We start from the raw sequence: 23,238 nt of genomic DNA on the forward strand, positions 1-23,238 counted from the left end.
ATGTAACGAGTAAAGGACAGTAAACGTAACAGCCAAAAAGAAATCGCGAAGTGTACAATACATCGGATTTTAATCAGATTGTATCAAACACAAAACCAATAACGACAGGCCTACCAATAATGTGTTTATACTAAATACAACAGCTACACGTAGTTTTACGACGTTTTATAGGGTTTTGTGCCACCCACCTCCCATATGCCGAAATTCAACCTTTCTATACCATAGAACTATAGCTGCAACAAGTCTATTTATTCCGCCATATAATTGAAATGTGGGATCGAAAATACCTGAAAACACGCGAAGCAAATCCGACTGGAAACGACTGAAAACTGTCATTTTTAAGATTACACGGCCGTTTCTTTGAGTACTAGCATAATATATTCCATGACCCCGTGTCTCTCAAAACAGCGATGGTCAGTGTCACTGTTTAGGGACCGGTCAGTTTCTTCGGCCTGGGGGGGGGGGGGCTGGATTTGTAGGGGGAGGTCACCCTGTTTTTGAAAATTGTGGATGGGGGGGGGGGGGTCATTGTGTTTTGTATTGTGATGGACGAAAAAAATCCTTTTCTACAATGGCATATAGTCTTGTCTGAAATGTGGTACATGTAAATATTTGTTCTTGTCCCTGTTTCTTACATGAATTCTTTAATATTACTTATTAGTTCAAACATAACTATACATATACATGTATTACCTAGCTACCACACTAGTTACAGAACATGTCATGTAAATGCTTGGCTGTTTCACAATCAATGCTTCACTTATTTTGCACTCTGGGGCAAAAGTGAACTTGAAGGTTTCGTAATGGTAATCTCCATAGATAGCTTATAAAAGAAGTTAATCTAAATTGTTCTACTCGTCAGTATGAACTTTTCAGAAGGGATTTATACACTTTCTATTTTGGACAGTACATGTTATTGACACTACAAATCAGATTCCAGTTTCTATTATACACTAGGTATGACCACCTGAAGTTCTCTAACATACCGGTGACTTTACTATACTTGCAATATTAATGCCCCTATACCAAGCGTTACGGGCCCATTTTTATGTGACATGGGAAACTCATTCAAAACTTACATTTACGTTAGCTTTTCGAAGCTTGGAAATATTACCTCAAAGGCTATGAATAACCTAAACATTGCCTTTAAGTTAATAGAAGCAAAAAAAATCCAGATCTGCCAGGGGGAAAACCCCAAGGACTCCCTCACCCCCAGAGGTCACTCATGCATTCAACTAACAATCAGATGCACCAACAACATTTTTACTGTAATAATGATATTAAACTTTTCTTAAATATTTTCACTCTATTCTAATTTGAGATGATATTGTCTTTTAAAGATGTGAAGTGTTTGCCAAGATAGTCTAAAATTGCCTTAAACTCCAAATTTCCCCTACCATTGATACTACCATTAGATGTGCTGACCTTTACACTAATAATGCCATTTAACTTTTTAAGAACATATTTCAACCATATGTAAGTTATAAAGAATAGTTTCTGATACTTGATGGTGCTGTCTTGTAAAACATTGATTAAGTTATTGCTTGAAAGGGTCTGAATAGCTTAAATATTGGCTTTAAGAGTAAATTAATCCTCCAGGGCTTCTAGAGGGAGACCCCCTCGGACCCCCCCCCCCCCCCACATGAGGTGGACATATTCCAGTCTCAAGTATATACTAGTATTTCAAAAGTATTTCAACCCTATGTAGTTGCTTTTTACATGTTGGTGCTCTCTTGTAAAGCTTGGAAATTATTGTCTGAAAGGGATCTGAATAGTCTCAAAATTGACTTTTCAGAGTAAAAAACCTCCAGGGCTTCTGGGGGAGACCCCTAGGAGCCCCCCCCCCCACACACACACACACATGAGGTGTACACATCCCAGTCTCAAGCTCTTCCCTCTACCTCTTACGGTCAAGATGCTAGCAAACCATATTTCAAAAATATTTCAACCCTATGTAGTTGCTTTTTACATGTTGGTGCTGTCTTGTAAAGCTTGGAAATTATTTTCTGAAAATTTCTGAATAGTCTCAAAATTGACTTTTCGGAGTTAAAAACGTCCAGGGCTTCTGGGGGGAGACTCCCTAGGACCCCCCCCCCCATAAGAGATGTACATATTCCCTTCTCAAGCTTTCCCCCTACCTTTCACTATCAAGATGTTATTAAACTCCTTTTGGAATATATTTACTCTGTGTTGTCAATAATTATAATTATGATAGTGCTATCCCGGGATCTTATAAAATAGATGCAAGACAGTTAAGCAGTCCACACCGAGTCACGATTAAAAAAATACCTGCCATGTGAATATTATATATGGGGGGGGGGGGGGGTCATCATGTTTAGAATTAAAGGAGGGTCAGCCTGTTTTTGGTTTTACAGATAGGGGGTAGTGACTTTTTGTCGGCCCGATTTAAGAATCACCCCCCCCCCCCCCCAGGCAGGAGAAACTGACCGGTCCCTTAGAATAACCTTTTCGAGGACACACTGAGTTTATTGACTGATGTCTAAAGCAAATAGACTTGACTGTACAATCCTCTGTCAAGTACATTGCATATGAATATATTTAAGTCTATGAGGTCAATCATTAACGGATTGCGATTCACATTGTCCCATTTTCAACTCGTCCTATTTCAACTCGGCCCATTTTCAAATCGCTTCAACAACACTAGTAAACGTTTATAAATCTAAACGATACATGGACTCGAGTACGGGGACCGAAAAATTTACATGATTTTACGTACTTGGCCAGTTGAAGAGTAGCAAATGTATGTAGCATGCATATGCATGTGGGTTTTGGCTTTAGTAAAACTTATACTAGCACAACAACTTTCCTCAGTCATGCTATATCACTTTTCACATTAACCCAAATAAGAAATACCAATGATATTAACCAGGAAGAATATTAGTGACTGACATGCTTACAACTTCCGCACGTACGGGTTTTGGAGACACGTCTCCTCTCCCTTGTTAACGCAACTAAGTCTACTTCATTAGTGGAATACGGGATACCATAGACCCTCCAAACCGAGTACTACTAGCTTCGATTTTCATATACGCACAGGTAAATTATATTGTAAAGAGTTGGGGGCGAGTTGAAAATGGGGCGAGTTAACATTGGGGCGAGTTGAAAATTGGGCGAGTTGAGTGGGACGAGTTGAAGTTGGGTCGAGTTGGGGACGAGTGAAACTGGGACGAGTTGATCCGTCACCATCATGATCATGATTAACAATCTGATATTGTGTTTGCTATAGCACTATGGCACACGTCCACACGACGATCAAACTTCTTGTTTGTATAATCTTTATTACTGCGTTCAGTCAAGGATTTGAGTTGCATATTCTGCACTCGAATGATGTACACTCACACGTGGAAGAGTTCAACCAAGGCGGGAGAACCTGTACAGAAAGTGATCTGGTCAGCGAGATATGCTATGGAGGCATAGCCCGTAGATCAACCGCCATCAAAGACATTCGATCGAGTGCTACGAACACCCTGTTGTTGGACGTTGGCGATGTATTCACGGGCACAGAATGGTTCTCAGTTTTCAGAGGAGAATCTTCTGCCCACTTCATGAATTTATTGAACTATACAGCTATGGTTAGTTCTCTTTTTAAAGTACACAAAATTATCTTTTCATGCTCAGGAGTACTCTGCAGACAATTTCTCTGCTACTTTTCCTTCAACTGGTCGCACTACTTGTGACGAACTTATCGTCCTACGGATAGTAGTATTGGTCAACATAGTCACGTGTGATATTGATGTAACTTAGATCCTTTCTTCATGTGTAACAGTTCAAAAAATGACAATGAAATGCTTTGTTCCGGTGATATTTATTATGCAACATCTTCAATTAATCCGGAATGACAATACTCTAAAACTAATATCATTTCAAACTGACTTTATTTAAGACGGCTAAGGTGTTTCTTCACTGTGGCGTACCTTACATTTCTATAGCCTGCCCTGTTAGATAAATAACGTGTAGTGTTTCTCTTTGATTAAAACTGAATTAATGTCGACAAGGTGACATTTTACCTGATATATTACAAAGGCTGAATCATGTCTACTTTAACACTGTTATATAAAAGTAGAAGCTGTTGAGTAAATTGTTTTCTTGCTAACGGTTCTGTATTGAACAGAAACGTGGCATAAATTGTCCAACATCGAAAAAAGTTTTCAAAGATTGTTCTCAAATTTCGTGTTTTGTTCATGATAAACTATTCAGAACTGGAATCTAACGTTAAAATATGTGTGCGTTGTAAAGATATATCTGTTCTACAATACGTTTATCGTCAGCTTAATCGCTTTTGTAAAGTGACGTAACTTGAGATGAATCTATTATTAAATCACACCGGACTATTAGCCCTAATGATTGATCTGGCCCACATCGTCTTAGAAAATAAAATATATGGCAACACTTTGGGTATTTTTGTTAACATTATAAATTGCAACTTTGCAAGAGATAACATGTCACCGATGTTGTAACATGTAGTTTGTTAATTAAGATGATTCTAAATATACTATGCCACACAAACTTGAAAAGTGTTATTTACATGACTGGGGTTGAATTGCAATTTTGGGCCTGCTCCTCTTTTGTCTTGTCTTGTACCCTTTCCGTGGGTACCCCGGTTTCCTACTGCACTAACAATGAATCTTCCTCCTGTTACTGGGATGTTGGATGGTTTATTTAAAGTAAATGAGTAAATACATAAATAAATAAATAAATAAATAAATAAATAAATAAATAAATAAATAAATAAATAAATAAATAAATAAATAAATGAATGAATGAATGAATGAATGAATGAATGAATGAATGAATGAATGAATGAATGAATGATAGATAAATAAATAATATATATATATATGTATGTATGTATGTATGTATGGATGGATGGATGGATATATTATTTTATAATAATATAATATGGATGGATGGATGTATGTATGTATGTATGTATGTATGTATGTATGTATGTATGTATGTATGTATGCATGCATGCATGTATGTATGTATGTATGTATGTATGTATGTATGTATGTATGTATGTATGGATGGATGGATGGATGGGTGGGTGGGTGGGTGGGTGGGTGGGTGGGTGGGTGGATGGATGGATTGATTTGTGGGTAGATGGATGGATGGATGGATGGATATGTGGATACGTATGCAAAAGTGAAAGGTCGTTGGAACATATTAAGTAGACAAATATGAAGTTACACTGTAATCACAGATCAAGTTGGAGCATTGTTCGGTTAATTATATTAAACTAACAAATACTAAATAATATCTAGTAACTAATACATCTTTTTATTACATGGACTAATCAGATATGATATTAAACTGATGTAAATGACGTACATATTGGGATATCAATAATTCAGAATACCCTTTAGTCTCTGTGTGGATACTCAACCACATAAATCTATCATGCATGCTTCAGAATATTGGTTAGCGTCTTATTCCCTACATTTTCAGAGTCTTGGAAAGTACGATTTCATACACGGCACAGAAGGTCTCCTACCATTTCTTCAAGATACTAATTTCCCAGCTATAGGAAGCAACATCAACACATCAAGTGTGCCAAGCTTTAACGATATCTTGGTTCCCTCACTAGTCGTAAACATGCCAGGAGGAGAACAGCTTGGAATTGTGGGTTATAGTGATGATACCATTCCTGATTCATTTCGTACAGGTAGTTAGAACAATCTCTCTCTCTCTCTCTCTCTCTCTCTCTCTCTCTCTCTCTCTCTCTCTCTCTCTCTCTCTCTCTCTCTCTCTCTCTCTCTCTCTCTCTCTCTCTCTCTCTCTCTCTCTCTCTCTCTCTCTCTCTCTCTCTCTCTCCCATACACACACGTACATGTACGTATACGTACGTACGTATATACATACATGCATGCAGGCATACATACATACATACATACATACATACATACATACTTACATACATACATACATACATACATACATACATACATACATACCATCATTTTCATTCTGTAATCTAACATTTTCAGTGCAGTCCATTTTAACTATATGTAACTAATTCGCATACTTTTATACTACCTTTACAGGGGAACTAATATTCCATGACGAGGCCGAAGCTTTGCAGCGTGAAGTTAGCCGTTTAGAATCGACTGGTATCAACAAAATAGTGGCATTGGGTTACGGCGGTATTGAAATTCATGAACGCATTGCTGAAAATGTCAAGGGCGTTGATATTGTAGTGTATGGTGGCCCACAAACGTTGTTGTACAACGGTAAGGTCTGATAATCTAAGGCCTTTGAGTCTTTTATTTAGCTGCATGACATTCTTCAGCATACTGTGTAGAGCCTTAGACCGTCATATAGTGTTTCAGTGGTTTCAGGTAGCACACATTCAAGTTGTCTCAAAGACCTATACTGGCCCAATAGTAGACCAGTATTCTGAATTGCAACGCTACAAATGATTGGTAAACTAAACATACCCAAGGGGCGAGATCAATGGTTCAATGCAGGATAAAACAAATTTTTGGGTATGTGTGTGTGTGTGTGTGTGTGTGTGTGTGTGTGTGTGTGTGTGTGTGTGTGTGTGTGTGTGTGTGTGTGTGTGGAGGGGCATTTTAGTTATCGTCCTACAAGAATGATTTTACTTTTAATGAAACCTGTCTTGTATCCCTAAATACAAATATTTCTATAAAAGGTAAAATTGAGAAATGTAAGAATTTGCATGCATGGTACATGGTGTTTAATTACATTAAAGTCTTCTCCTCGCTACATACTAGTTTTGGATTCATAGTATACGTACTACTACTGGTCACAACTGAGGCTGTAATAGCTAAAAGATTTTAGTTTTTGTGATACATTGAACCATTGATGTCGCCGCTAAGGTACCTCCAGTGATTAGGGAATGAGCCGAAGAACTCCAGGCAGGCTCTCTCCTGTACAATTTTCCTGAATAGCCCCCCACCCCCACCTTTCCCACAATCCTACGACTCGGAGATATTGAACTATCAGAAAGTACACCAACCGCTGCCACAATACTTTATAGAGTTGTCTAGTTGTATGGTAGCCGTCAGTTGTATATATAACTATGTAAGTCTATTTTAAATATCACATAGTACTGTAAATTTGATTGCTTGATTGCATCTTTACTTTCACATTGTTTTCCATTGTAAACTGGGTTATCATATCTAACCCACTGTAAAATCTCTCCCCACTGACTCCGGTATAACGTACGTGATTAAATATGCCACAAACCAGATTCTATTCCATGATCTATCTACCTAGATGTAATATGTACAGTATAACACAGAATTCATCCATTGAAGATAACTCATCGCTGACTAATACAGAATGGATTATGTTGAATCTATTCTCAATTTCATTCATCTAATATTATATTATAAAGAGGACACACGTATATAATTCTATGTTGCGTATTACTAGACTATTGTCGATACGTATTTATTCAGACACCATTACAAATCAAAAGAAAACAAAACCAAAAAACTGTTGATTATAAGCAAATTCAAACTTCACTTGCAAAAAAACTTTAATTGAGACAGAAAGAAAATATTCATTGCAATGACCAATGTAATTTTAAAGGTAACATGACATGCCCACAACATTCAAACCATGGCCTAGATAACTGTTAGCACAGATTATTTATACTACGACTTTAAAACAACAATGTAATTTAATTGTAACTGTGGGGATGCTGCAGCGACTGTCGGGTCTTGAAACGGTTCATTTATCGTTTCATCAGGTATACCAAATGCACCCGAAGATGAGGACCGAGTTTCCGGTGAGTACCCAATGGTGAAGAATCGAGATGATAACTCAACCGTTCTATTGGTGACTGCATATAAATGGGGCAAATATCTAGGTCATCTGAAGGTGAGCTTTACTGAGGATGGCAACATAACGGAGTGGAGTGGAAACCCAGTGCTATTGAACCAATCGATAGAACAAGGTAATTCAGTGTCCAATCAACATGAGTGTAATTATGGTCATAATATAACGACTTACACCGGTTATAATGCACAAGCAGTGCAACGTTTTAGCATTGACCCATTGTCGGAAAATATAGTTGATATTTCTTCCGCGACACAGTTTTGGACGGTGCCGTAAAAGAGGCTGCGGTTTACGAAGATGACATTGACCAAGATATATCAAAAGGTCAATTCCAAATACCTGAGCTGATAGTGCGACACATAACCAGTGTAAGTCTTTGAATTTTATACCAAACCAATGAACAATTTTCATAATGATTATAATGCTTTTATACTTTCCTTCAAAATTAATCACTGAAACCTAGTTACATACTATATCGCTTTAAATTAAAGAAAGTACGAATGACCTTTGACATGAATAAGAACTGAAGCCTTTATAGGCGAAGTAACGGTATTCTTGTCATGAAATAAGCCGACCACACCTAGCACTTTGAATTAGGCTGTCGTCTATTAAAAAAACCCATCACATTCAGCATATGTTTGTTGTTGCTCCGTTGAATGTAGTAGAATACATGATCCTTTGAATTGTTAACAAAGGTACATTCAACGAACTTCAAGATTGAATAGTCGCCTTTCAAATTTTGTTTGCGCGTTTTTAACGTAACTGACAATTTTCAATGGTTAACAACTAACTCGAATCATGGAACTATAGTCACGAAACTCCAGACTCCAAAATTTTCGTTAATTCGTCGTAAAAATAAAGCCCCACCGACACAAAACCAAAGCGAGATGTTGCATCAAACCACATCTTGTGCTTTTGTCCAAGTGGGGGCCATCCAAACTTCGACTTTCCCTCTTCGCGATCGCATTCATGAATAAGTTGGTGTGAGTTATGGCGTGTGGAGCGAAGTTCTTCAGGCCAAATCAAGTTGTCGGGTGTCAGTTCGTTGTCCGAGTAATGTCCGCATTGTCTTGTCAGCTGGAGGGAGATCGTTGACTAAAGTCCCTGTTTTGGTGACGTTACTTGACGATGTGTTTGCGTTTAACACAACAAACGCAACATCGGAAACAGCATCTGAAAAACCGCCATTTGATTCTAGCACGAAGGGACCTTTTGAAGACAGCCATGTCTGTTGTGAGACTAATGTGAAAGAAGTTCGCATGATCCTTGAAACACCACGTGAGAAAACCACTCTCCAGCAGCTGTACATATGACGGCGCCACTTGACACAGAACGATGCAGTTATGATTTAAATTCGTTCTCGTCATGAATATTATTATACATTAATAGCCCACGCCACCAATACCCCCATCCCTCAGTTAAAGCTCAGACCACTAAAAATAGGTTAAATGGCATTGCTAGAGTCCAATTCATAAATGCTAGATATAGTATTGTTTGGTATTCATTCAAAGCATATACAATTACAAAGGTACTTGTCCTGTCAGGGGGCAGTGTGTGAGTGTGTGTGTGTGTGTGTGTGTGTGTGTGTGTGTGTGTGTGTGTGTATGTGTGTGTGTGTGTGTGCGTGTGCGTGTGTGTGTGTGTGTGTGTTTGTGTGTGTGTGTGTGTGTGTGTATGTGTGTGTGCTCTTGCATCATACATTGTGCTATTTCTTATTTCTAGTCACCACACACCACATGGCCTCACAAAAAAAAAGACATATACAAGTACACAAATTATACTAAATTGTTTTTATTTGCAACAGAATTTAAATTCCATCGTTTTGACATTGTCGGTGCACACCTGTGCACACCTGTACTACTTCGTACGTACATGTACTTGTTGGCCTGTATGTATTGGCCTGTACGTGTTGGCCTGTGTGTATTGGTGCATTGGCCTGTACGTGTTGGCCTGTGTGTATTGGTGCATTGGCCTGTACGTGTTGGCCTGTACGCGTTGGCCTGTAAGAGTTGGCCTGTACGTGTTGGTCTGTGCGTGTTGGCCTGTACGTGTTGGCCTGTACGTGTTGGCCTGTATGCATTGGCCTGTACGTGTTGGCCTGTATGTGTTGGTCTGTACGTGTTGGCCTGTATGCATTGGCCTGTACGTGTTGGCCTGTATGTGTTGGCCTGTACGTGTTGGCCTGTGCGTGTTGGCCTGTACGCGTTGGTCCGTACGTGTTGGCCTGTGCGTGTTGGCCTGTATGTGTTGGTCTGTACGTGTTGGCCTGTACGTGTCAAGTTTAATAGATAGGACCAGAGTATCACCCAAATACTGGCCTATACATGATACATACCACAATACACGCCGTAACTCCACTGCTAATAGGATAGTATTATATTCAATTCAATTTATTGCATTAAGTCACTTGACCAATGAGTACACCGTTAAATAACAATAGAGTAAGTCACAGCTTGACATGTTTTTGTTTTTGTTTTTTTTTGCTGACGCAAACAAAAACAAAAGCTCATCGGGGAATGTACATTATGCGTTGCCGTAAAAACAGTGATTAATGGTATGGTAGAATAGTACTACTCACTAATCTAAAAATGGTGTGTGTTTATGCCTTTATGTTTTGTAAAAAAAAAACATAGCCTGTAATCCAAGGTAGTATGATTGTTCGTGATGAGACCAAACGGAGCCAGAAATTATGAAAACATACATGATATAAGAAATTATCATTTACAACAGAAAAATGCAAATCTATTTTCTGCGTGTATTAATCTGTAAGTTATTAATGACCTATGTGTCTGACTGGAAATTATTTGGTCACTTTGTATGCTACCCTTAACACTTATTATGAAGAAGACATTTGGCCCGGATTCACAATATTAAAACCATTTCCCATGAAAAAGTAGCCATTTCCATCGTGTAGTAGTTAGTTGCTAACTGGAGGGGACCCGCAACGTTGCCAACAAAGCCTCCACAAACACACAACCAATGCTGCTAACTGAAGGGGACCCGCAACGTTGCCAACAAAGCCTTCACAAACACACAAGCAATGCTGCTAACTGAAGGGGACCCGCACCGTTGCCAACAAAGCCTTCACAAACACACAAGCAATGCTGCTAACTGAAGGGGACCCGCAACGTTGCCAACAAAGCCTCCACAAACACACAAGCAATGCTGCTAACTGGAGGGGACCCGCAACGTTGCCAACAAAGCCTTCACAAACACACAAACAATGCTGCTAACTGAAGGGGACCCGCAACGTTGCCAACAAAGCCTCCACAAACACACAAGCAATGCTGCTAACTGGAGGGGACCCGCACCGTTGCCAACAAAGCCTTCACAAACACACAAGCAATGCTGCTAACTGAAGGGGACCCGCAACGTTGCCAACAAAGCCTCCACAAACACACAAGCAATGCTGCTAACTGGAGGGGACCCGCAACGTTGCCAACAAAGCCTCCACAAACACACAACCAATGCTGCTAACTGGAGGGGACCCGCACCGTTTACGTTGCCAACAAAGCCTCCACAAACACACAGCCAATGTTGCTAACTGGAGGGGACCCGCACCGTTGCCAACAAAGCCTCCACAAACACACAACCAATGCGAGAAGATGTGTAAACCTCGCTTATCGGTTTTGTCCAAGTGGGGGCCATCCATACCTGACCAGTCCCCGCTTAGCACTTTATAAAAGTGATGGCGCTGTTGCTATGGATGGTCAAGTATGTCAAGCCATTTAATTGGTGTTCCTCTGTTGACATTACCCAACAATACAGTATGGTTGTTGGCAGAGTCTCTAGAAAGAAAGCTCGGACCTGAAAGAGAAAATGGACAGAATTAATATTGTGATTGTCTACTTACATATATTATCATATCAATTCATCCCCAAGCCAGTCTGATTTTCTGACGCAACAAAAAAGTTTGACTTTTAAGGGAGCGTACTTAGAATAGCGAAGAGGACAATGATTTCTGCAAAGCTGTACCGATGATCAAATACAATCTTGACAAAAAAATTGACACTAACTTACCAATATCGAAGAAAAGCACGGTTCCCGGCCAAGTCGATGTTTTGAGCAGGCTCAAACGAACACGGCCGTAGTGTTCGTCCGAGGTTGGTATAGCTGGTATCAACAGGAGAGTTACTAACCACACTATGAACCCTGTTCTTCTGTTTCACTACCTTTATACTAGTATACTGAAGCTATTATCTTTAATAGTCGACGACGAGTTGAATACTACAAAACTTGCTTTGTCAGCAAACCTATTCACTCCAAATTCTAGACCGTCTACACCCATAATGACTCACTCTTCTATTTTAATCTGCAATAATTGTCGGATCAGCATGATTTCAGTGTTATTCTTTTACTTGGCAAATTTTCAGAATCAATTCATTATGTTTCATTGATATATAGACTCGCGCAAGAATATATTTTCTAATCATCGCAACTCAGCGGTTTCATTATGTAAGCGCGCCCTCTATGGCACACATCAAAACCGACCATCTTGCAATTTTTATAGTACAATTTTTTGTATTCGTACCTGGTCCATATGTTTGAGCGAAAGGTAATTATTATAAAGAACTTTCTTTTCAGATTCCTTAAAGTTTCTAACTACTATCAATGTGATAATTCTGTATTGTAAGAGTAGACCGCTATTTTCAAAAGCATGAGTAATGGTTATGATGTCAAAATTGCAGTGTCTTGTACCAAGAATTATACACAACCGGCGAAAAAAGCACCATTGCGTTTGTGTGAATGAAGTGAGCCTAGAAAAGACTCCACGCAAAGACAAAATTAATTAGAAACAACAATAAAACTGATACAAAAACAACGGGTGCCTTTGATGTTAGTTCACGCTTAATTTTACCAGTTTATTTTTATCTTTGGAGTTATAAATGTGACATAGCTGTACAGTCGGACTCAATTATTATAATGTGTAGCTTTCTAACAGTAAACAGAATTATAGGATCTTGGAGCTCATGTGGTGTTTATACTAAATTACCTACACTAAGTACATTGTATGTCTTTGCTTGAAACTTGTCACAGTCCTGCCTACCTCAAGCAAGCAAACGCACCGGTGTGTTTTTGGCGGTTTGAAGCATGAACAATATTTACATGAAAATGATATAAGTTCTATAGTCTGTCACTCGCTCTAGTAACCTCAACATAACACGCATATTTTGATCACAAATAGACACCAATATTCTTAATGTTGTGGACGACTGGAAAATTGACTTGGAGAACGGCCTTAACAGAGTCATTGGCACCACGCATGTGTTGTTAGATGGAAGAGCTGAGATTTGTCGTCTGCAGGAATGTAATCTGGAAAATTTGGTCATGGATGCAACTCTTCACTTTTATGCAAATAAAGGATTTCGAAATATCTCCCTGGCCATGGTGAATGCAGACAGCTATGACAACTATTTAGAAGAAACTGGTTCAGGTATCTAAAAATTATTTCTAAAAAAATTTCATAATTTGTTTAGTTTCTTCTTGTTGAAAAATGACTAATTATGGACCCGCAAGGGCGCCCTCTTCGGACGTTGTTCTTTTGCCGCATTAGAAATTTGTTAGCTGTTATCAGTTGGCGCCTTTTTTGTGCTGTCTGTTTTTTGTGCCTGCTGTATTACCCATATTTTAAGGGGAGCAAAGGCCTTGGGAGACCGATTTTGTTTTATCTGTATTTCGTAATGTTTAGAGGCCAAGGAAAGTTGTTTTCACCTGCACTGTATCGTGCAACCTTCAGACATTGGGTGTATCGTGCAACCTTCAGACATTGGGTAATGCAAATTTGCCAATCTGACTTACTATCTTTAGCCCTTGCCCAAACAGTGCTGAAGCTATTGTTGAAATAGATTACATTAGGAGGTCAGATGGCCTTTTCTACGACAGATTTGCCCATTTTTATAATTATTTTATAGAGGTCGCGCAATGCAAAAATTGTTTTTTTCCGGGTCGATAAACACAAATAAAATGTACAGTAAGTCAAAATCAGGCCTTGCCTTTGTTCTCCTTTATATATCCAGGATTGTAAAGGTAGTGGGGCGTAATTTACATTGTATTAGAGTACAATGAAGATTATTATCATTTTTGTGCAGAAAACTGACTTCGTAGCGTTCTCTTCAACCTATTCTGATTACATACAGGTAACATCACCTTCGCCGATCTCTTGAATGTATTGCTATACGATGAAACCATGGATATTGTGGAGGTTGAGGGACGCTATCTTCGTCAAGCATTCGAGAGATCTGTGGAAAATTACGTTGGGGATGTACAGATAGGATATTTCTTACAGGTTTCAGGTGAGTTGAAATGTTAGCTTTTAGATAGCTTGGTTGGGAGGAGTATGTGAGATATCTTGTTTTGATCTTTAAGATGTTGGTTGTACGATTACGATTATTATAAATATCTATTTTTACTTCAGAATCTTGGCCCTCGTCATTATCACCACCACCACCACCACCACCACCACCACCACCATCACCACCATTGCCGTCGTCGTCGTCGTCATCATCATCATCATCATCATCATCATCATCATCATCAACATCATCATCACCACATCATCATCATCATCATCATCATCATCATCATCATCATCATCATCATCATCATCATCATCATCATCATCATTATTATCATCATCATCATCATCATCATCATCATCATCATCATCATCATCATCATCATCATGTTTTAAAGAAAATTTATTCCTGTTTAAACCATGTTTCAATTAGAAAAGGCTAAAATACATACAGGGGTAGCAAGGTGAACGTACTCTAGTAGAGTACATGATAATGTCTCGAATAAATGTAGAAAGATTTTAAAGTCATCATCATCATCATCATCATCATCATCATCATCATCATCATCATCATCATCATCATCATCATCATCATCATCATCATCATCCCCAGACCCCCATCTCCCACCCTCAGTACTTTCATCATCATCCATCTGTTTCTCGTCTCTTCTTTTATCTCCATTCATCATTGTCCCTTTTTATTCTTTCTTTACATTACTAGGTGCTCGAGTGACATATGATATCAGTAAATCACCAGGGAATCGAGTAAAAGAGTTGTTGATAAACTGTGCTACATGTCGAGTACCGACATACAAACCCGTAGCCGATGATGAGGTCTACAAATTTATAACAAACAGTTACATTGCTAGTGGAGGTAGTGGGTACAGTATGATCGGTGACAACAGGTTATCCCATTTCATTGGTAAGTCACGTGATTTCACTGCAAGGATCATGGTACTTCATGTCACAGGTGTAATAACCCTGTCGTCAAAGAGCATTTTCCCGCCAAAATGTCGGATAACAAATCTTGAATTCCGGAAAAAGTCAAAACATGTGAGTGAAGTCTATTAAGTGGCAGGTCATAGTGACGTCACAACTTTTTGAAAGTGTTGTATTCAACGATCGCGCGAATCACATGGTAAATCTGACCGGTCGTGCACGCTAGTTCGATTCAATCCAGTACGTAAGGTACATTTTGTAAATTACTCGTGTACCAAGAGTCAAGTCACCACTGTCGCATTCGAAATATTACTTAGTTTTCTTTGTGGTCATTTTCTCAGACCAAATTTGAATGGTCACCATCGCCCGTGGACTTTTCAACACCAACAACAAATCTTACATACCAGTGTTTCGTTTTTCTAGGTTATGAACAAGCTGATATCTTAGAAGCTTACGTCACGACTATTTCACCAATCAGACTCGGCGTTGAAGATAGGATTCGGTTCTACGAAGCCTCAACAGACCCCGTTCCAAATTGTCCTGTCGCTGGAGCTCAGCAGGCTACACCAGTTCCCCTATCATCTTTGATATTAGGTGCTATATTGTTCTTAATTTTGCAACAATAATACATCTACAATAAAACATCCAGTATTCTTGTTTTTGTAAAAAAAAAAATATAACATACGTTTGAAAAACGTGAGAAAATGCTAGTTCTGGGAATAAGTAACCTTCCTAATGGAATTTACGAAACTAATATGCATACGAAATAATACAAGAAAGGTTACACGTTTGTCGTCGTCGTCGTCGTTGTTGTTGTGGTTGTTGTGGTTGTTGTTGTTGTTGTTGTTGTTGTTGTTGTTTTTGTTTTTGTTGTTGTTGTTGTAACAGGTGAAAGCAAAGATGGTACATTTATATGATCGATTATTCACAGAGTAATTACTCGCTAATCTCATCTCATCTAACTGAATGCGGGATTCAGTTATATAGAAGAATACCTTAGTATACACAGGGTGACAGAGGTTGTTAACAACGGGACATAGTAACTGAAAGTTTGATATTTTCAGGATATAATGTCATGTCATTTTTAAATCATTTCCAAATAATGATTCCTGATGTCAGCTGAGCTCTGTTGTAGTATGTTTACATCGTGATAATAATTTTGCTCTGCTGTTTCACTAACCGCTTGTAGTGCTTGCGATGGTAAACGGCTAATGTGGCTTGAAAATTATACACTCAAACTGATTGACTTCAAAAATACACTCAAACTCATTGGTCATAATGAGGAGTGATAACGTACGTCAGCCAACTTGACTCTATTCAAATATGAAGTCAATATGTAAATGTCCCTCATTGAGATGAGTGCAAGAGTTACATAATTTACATATAGTGAATAGTATGTAAATATCTACAAACGTGCGTAAATAATCGTTTGCCGTTACTAGCATTACAATCGGTCGGTGAACAATGAAGCAAAATCACGATCGCGATGTATACAGGCTCTACCACAGGGGCGTGTAATATTTCATAGATTGTTGTTTTTTTATTGCTTAGACTGTCGTTTTCTTAGGAAAATATCGTACGAATCTTGCTGCTACAAATGTATCAATCTCTATACTACAAGTCTCTTCCCCTTACATGTAGGAATATATATTAATCAAAAGGTTGTTATATTTAGTCTGTAGACCTGGAAAACAACAATCTATGAAATATTACACGCCCCTGTGGGCTATACCAGCTGATAGCCAGAAATATGAATGAAATTTGTCTATTTCAACATGATACCAAATATACCTCCAAACCCATAACAAACTGCTCGTATCCAAGATACACATATTTTGTAAAGTCTACTGAAAATAGTATAACGGAATGATAAGAGAAGAACTACGCGAGTAATCTTTTAACTTTGTAATCAATATTCTCTAATTTACAGGTTTAAGAGAAAAACTTCACAACGCTGAGCACAAGGAGCCCAATCACCATATTAAAAATAAACAAACTAATAAAATTTGATCAATCAATTATCCACCATTTCTAGTTTTTAGTTATAGAAATTGATTTTGGAAATATTGAAATATGTTGCATCTTATATATACATATCATATATTAACTATATATCATGAACATCTCTTTTCCAAGAAAATGGCATTTTCAATACATTTTTGGTTTATAATCAGTGGTTTTTTTTTAAAAGTAATGCATCAGGGTTTTAAGCCGAGGCAAATGTAACTTATTAAACGTGTGACTAATTCCGGTTGCCGTAATGCAATAACCGATATATTGATGAAATAAACTAAAATTTAACGAATAGTAGCTGGAGTTTTACTTGGCAACCTCCATTCTGAAGGTTGGTGTCTGTTTACATTTACACAGACACAGACACAGAGACACAGACAGACAGACAGACAGATACACACGGATAGGCACACGTACGCATAAACACTCACGCGCACACACACACACACACACACACACACACACACAAACATGCGTAGACAGTGACACGCAAACAGTGACACACACACATACATACATACATACATACATACATACATACATACATACATACATACATACATACATACATACATACATACATACATACATACATACATACATACACACACACAGACACACACAGACAGACACAGACACACACACACACACACAGACACACACACGTGGTTGGCATTTCTTTATTTTTCATTCGACTATTTATGCACTAACTATCCAGTAACGTTAAAGGTAACAAAATAATTTCAATTATATAGTCATGGAAACCACAATCTAAAGTATACTGAAGCTTTTCCTAGTTATGGTCCCAGTCAAAGGTTCAATTATCGTTCAGTTTTATACACTTTGAGTTTTGTTGGGTCTACCTGTAACTGTAACTACTCAGGAATAAAATCTTTACCGTTGGTGGCGCACTTCAAATCATTGAAAGCGGTTGTAAGCCTGACACTTTCAGATAACCATTACACGTAATACATTATTGCACTATGTCCAGTTACGGACTTCTCAATTGATAATGTTCTACAGTTTTAAGTTAAGAAACATGGAAATATAAATAAAACGTTCGTAGTAGTAAAACCATTTTTCATTTGCATCAGCATTGATAGAAAAATCTTGATAAAATATGCAAAAGTGGAACAGTACTGACAATTGTTGTACCTTATCGTACACATATTTGTATTGAACGAAATGTTCACTTGGTAAGCCCACATAGGACACGTAAATAAATAAAACAAACAATAGTATCTTACAAGAGTTATGATAGAATTATGGCCTTCAACCTGTAGTGGTGACAACTGTGACATTTCCCCCTCAAGCAGCCACATGTATACTCGTAGTAGTATTTGCTAAAACTTGTTTAGTTTAATAATAAGAGATTGTATCTGTTAATTAATGGTTTTACATGTATCTGTAGGTAGTGTAGTGACAGGTTTAAATCTTGAGTGAAAGCTTCGTTTTGAATCCGTCACCATGCTAGTTTGACTTGCCATGATACTGAGACATGGTATTTATATATAGTTGTGTCATACAGCGAGAGCCGTGTATTCTTTTACAGCATGTCTCGTGAATGAAGAGATTTCGAGTGCAAATCTGATAACGTGTTCTGTTCGATGGTGGAATTGATTTTAGGCTCCGTACCATAAACTACAAATTCAGCACGTTTTCATATCGTTTTCACTGTAAGGCTACGAGTCAAACGAACTTGAAGAACTGTGGGGAAAGTAACATTTCGTCTAGCACAGAAGGTAACATTCATACACATAATGATGGACGGTATGGGAAGAATGTCAAATTGTCAATGTGTATCATGTTTAACGTTTTCATACATGGTTTTCTACATCATGGCGTCCTGGCGTGTGTTATTCCTGTCTACAATGTATAGCTAACAGCATAAAATAACAACAATTACTATCTTCAGTTTATCATGTATAACTTTCTGCTACAAAATAGATTAACTGAATTCAGCAACTTACTTAAAATGAAACTATGCGTGTTTTGATTGTGCGTTTTAACTTGATTTAGAGAGAGCAGGCCCGGCGGTGAGGGCGGAGCGGCACGAGGTACATGTATCACGCAGTCTAGAGCTCAGACCACTATAGAATTCTATAGTGGTCTGTCTATAGAGTCAACATTGAACTGTTTTTTGCAACAATCTCGAATTTACGAGCAGAAAACGGTATTGGTATTTCAGACCAAGATTAGGATTATAGATAAATATGAATTCGAGTATTGAAAGAAAAGTAAACTAATTCTACGAAGTGTCTTACCATTTACACTTTAAATATGAAGTGTACAAATACATTATTTCGATCTAATGCTACAATATTAAATGGTATACGAACTCGACTATCCCTAAATATGTTTGCTGAGTGGTTTTTTACACGGCTTCATTTACATTCCTACAGTTTTTAGACTATTTGCAGTATCGATTCAGTAAACATGTACAACCCGACTACGAGAGCTGTGCCATTTATGAAGTTATTATCGATCTGTATGAAACAAAATCCGCGACAAACGTTTCTACGAAGGTCGGTAAAAGTACAGTTGTTTTGGCAATGAATTTCAGTTCTTATTGGGGCTTGAAATTGAAACACCAAATTCTTGTCTTCGCACTCAAATTACGAATCTGGAAGTTATGTTGTTGTCGGTATTCACTGATGTCCAGAACTTGAGATTTGGAGTTCCACGTGTGGGCAGACCAATTGAAATTACTATGCAACACGGTACAAAATGCAGACCACATCAAAGAGTTCTCTACTAAAAGCGTCTATGGTAGAGACAGACATCAGGGGTCAAACATGGTGCATTGTGAGAAGAATTGTTAGTGTTGTGTCTTTACTTTGTAGTATCATGAATATTTTGCCTTCGGGTGTGCTTTTCATCATCAAACATAGCTACATGTTGCAAATCCGTATCGAATGAATAACGCGGCATATCAAGCAAACAATACACAGATCAAAAGGTCTAGACTCGGGCAGAAAACGATAACTCGTCGGGTTGTAAAACTTTTCAAAGGAATCCCGCCTTTCTCTTTCTTCCTGATGCAGTTATTAGCCCTTGGTATTGTCTTTACCACATGCGTCTTACCAGCACAAATGAACATTTCGTTTTATTCTATAAAAAAGTATAACAGAGCAAAATAAATTTCTATGTAATAAGAAGGCAGTACGCTTTGTGAACTGTCAAACCTGGGGCTGTCATTATCATCATTACATTAATTAATTGCTAAGAGACCGTTTATTAACTACTAAGGTCAAAGGTTACACAGAGATTTGGGGAAGAGAGACGGGCAGAGAGCGAGAGAGACAACAGACAGACACAGACAGACAGACAGACAGACAGACAGACAGACAGACAGACAGACAGAGACACACACATTCACACGCAGACAGACAGATAGACAGACAGACAGACAGACAGACAGACAGACAGACAGATAGATAGATAGATAGATAGATAGATAGATAGATAGATAAATAGATAGATAGATAGATAGATAGATAGATAGATAGATAGATAGATAGATAGATAGATAGATAGATAGATAGATAGATAGATAGATAGATAGATAGATAGATAGATAGATAGATAGATAGATAGATAGATAGATAGATAGATACCATTCAAATAAAACATCAAATTGAAAAATGGAAAAGTTTTCGATTGGAGTGTGTGCATGGCACTGAATAATATCATGGAAAGTATTCAAAATGATAAATCCTGGAAGTGAACTTTATCATAAAGTTCTGAAAATTCTTCTCGTTCTTGACTGATCTGTATATTAATATACTTTTTTTTGAAGCCGTCCATGAATTTACTTGTTTGCGGCCGACCATGATGGATAGCCTACATCTTAGCTGTATACCCACATGTTGTTCAAATACTTATTTACTGGTGATATTTTTTCTGTTGTCAACAACCATTGAAGCTTAGGTTTTACCATAGACCTTCCACCCAGGGAGTGTCTATGGTTTCACAAAAACATTCACATCATATTACTATGTTTTTAGGATTGAAACAAACACACGAGGTAATAATAGGGAACAAACAACCGATCAGTATCTCGGATTTTACAAAATGTAATCAGATTGGTATCATATCAACCACTACGTCATCATCAACACTTGAACACAAACACTAGGTATAATAGAAATGGCGCCCTCTATGGTGATTATACCATGGTACCACCTAAACAAACAAGTGTCTTCCAGTTTATAAAAGCTGGCGTATACTAATCAAAGCAATGACGAATAATATAAAAATTGCGAATTCAAATTGTTCATGTGTTCGATCAAATAATTATTCTTACTCACGCTAGTACTGGTGACTCGCTTTGACAAGATTCGGTATTATCATTGTCAATGGTGATGGCTTTATAGTCAACAGCCTGGACAAGTTTATTACTAAAGGTGTTCAACTAGTATTAAATCTGATAATCTACAAAATAGTTTAAAACATTGTAATCTTTTCTATATGTATTTTTTGGTCATAGATTATGTTTGTTTCATACGTAATTAATATACTATACTACACTCAGTTTTGAACGAGTTCTACAATTGTCAAGCTGTACACACTATCGCGTGTCATTGTGATGCCCGTACAGAAAGATGACAATGTACTAATACCGATTATATTCAAATACAGCCCCCAGTGTTACATCACTATTATCATCTACATTTACTAGCTAGATTTATTATAGAGTCTCTATTAAACACGTGACTTGGATCACACAATGGTTATTTCATTTTGTATATCAATAAACTTATAATTTGTTTTGATGAAAATGAATTCGTTATCCCGAGTTATCTGTAAATTACAAATAGAAGGAACAGAAATTACAATATTTGGTACGCAAAATGTTTCAGTTCCCGATATATTGCAGAAGGAATAAAAAACGAGGAAGGAAAGATACCAGTAGAGAGATGCTAATCTACTTCCTGACAGACCGTATTCCGTACTACGTTGACTTCACACGACTCAAGACGTAATTAATTGTGGTTCAACCCCATGTATGATGAGCGAAGCTCAAAGAGCCGAACAGCTCTTGTCAGTAGTAATCCATCACAAATTGACTGTCGTCATCGCTCATTAATATTCATTTGATACAGCTGTTTTGACTATGTCCAATGTCCAACCAGAACTCCACCTGCAGTCTGTTTAAACTAAAATCACATGGGGACGCGACATCATGTTTATATGAACGCTGTAGGTGTAGCACAGAATTCGGTGCGAGAGTCACGGGCTTGACTAGACAGTATAAGTGTGAAACGTAGTACGGAATACAGTCCATCAGGAACTAGACTAGAGAGATACCAGACATAGGCGGACATATATACAGACAGCCACAGAAAGACATAGACAGGACAAACAAACAAACAAACAAACAAACAAACAACCAACCAACCAACCAAACAAACAAACAAACAAACAAGCAAGCAAACAAACAAACAAACAAACAAACAAAGACATGACAGGTGGAGACAGACGTAGAGGAGTCAACTTCGCAAGAAGGGGATGTTTGTCAAAACACATGGCCATGGCCGGATAAATCCTTATCGGATATCAACCACGATAAAGACAACGAGACTAGAAGAACAGCATGGGTGTCTCCTGAAAACAAGATAATCACATGTACAACTGATCTTCCAAATTGATAGCTTCGTAAGATAACGAATGGTGACAGCGAACACAATCTCAGCATATTTAGCAGACAATCACTATCACACACAAAGCTTATTAATTCAAATCATGATTAAGTCGAGTACAGATTTGTTAAACGGAAGCAGTGTCAATTGTCAGTGTACCGAACCCTAAAGTTCTCTCAGTTCTTGTTTTTTGCTATTTCCATGTCCTGCCCTTCATCACATTTCGGTTTATGCCATTTTTGACGTATTTGTTTCCAAGTTGTCAAATCGATCGTGTCGATAGGTATTTGGTCAGATCAAGATATTTCCGAGCAGAATAAGAGCGATGGCAGTAAATCTGTAGTCATGGTAACATTCTTGAATGGAGATGATAACCTGGAGAATTGATTGATTACCCCAAACGCTGTTGTTTTAAAAAAAATCGACTCGTGATTTAGTAGGAATGAACATTATCCTTACAAAATCCTCAATACATGATTTATTTTCAGGTTCAATCTAACTTCACGACAAAAGGCTGATTTT

General features: G+C 37.9%; 1 protein-coding gene across 1 annotated transcript; it reads left to right on the plus strand.

Annotated features, from left to right (window-relative positions):
* Positions 1–3,251: 3,251 nt before the first annotated feature.
* LOC144433356 (snake venom 5'-nucleotidase-like) lies at positions 3,252–15,687 on the plus strand. Its single transcript, XM_078121662.1, has 8 exons — positions 3,252–3,593; positions 5,470–5,686; positions 6,066–6,251; positions 7,739–7,945; positions 13,013–13,261; positions 13,965–14,120; positions 14,844–15,044; positions 15,485–15,687. Exons 1-8 carry the CDS (start codon positions 3,252–3,254, stop codon positions 15,685–15,687), a joined length of 1,761 nt encoding a protein of 586 aa, XP_077977788.1.
* The last annotated feature ends 7,551 nt before the right edge of the window (positions 15,688–23,238 follow it).

The sequence above is a fragment of the Glandiceps talaboti genome, chromosome 3, assembly GCF_964340395.1.
Source record: "Glandiceps talaboti chromosome 3, keGlaTala1.1, whole genome shotgun sequence".
NCBI lineage: Eukaryota > Metazoa > Hemichordata > Enteropneusta > Spengelidae > Glandiceps > Glandiceps talaboti.

What these genes read in the sequence shown, in the direction of transcription:
- LOC144433356 (XM_078121662.1), top strand. Translation starts at nt 3,252, where the DNA reads ATGGCACACGTCCACACGACGATCAAACTTCTTGTTTGTATAATCTTT. An exon ending in TCCTGATTCATTTCGTACAG is followed by an intron (nt 5,687 to 6,065) that starts GTAGTTAGAACA and finishes CTACCTTTACAG; the next exon opens with GGGAACTAATATTCCATGAC. An exon ending in TTTAGAAGAAACTGGTTCAG is followed by an intron (nt 13,262 to 13,964) that starts GTATCTAAAAAT and finishes GATTACATACAG; the next exon opens with GTAACATCACCTTCGCCGAT.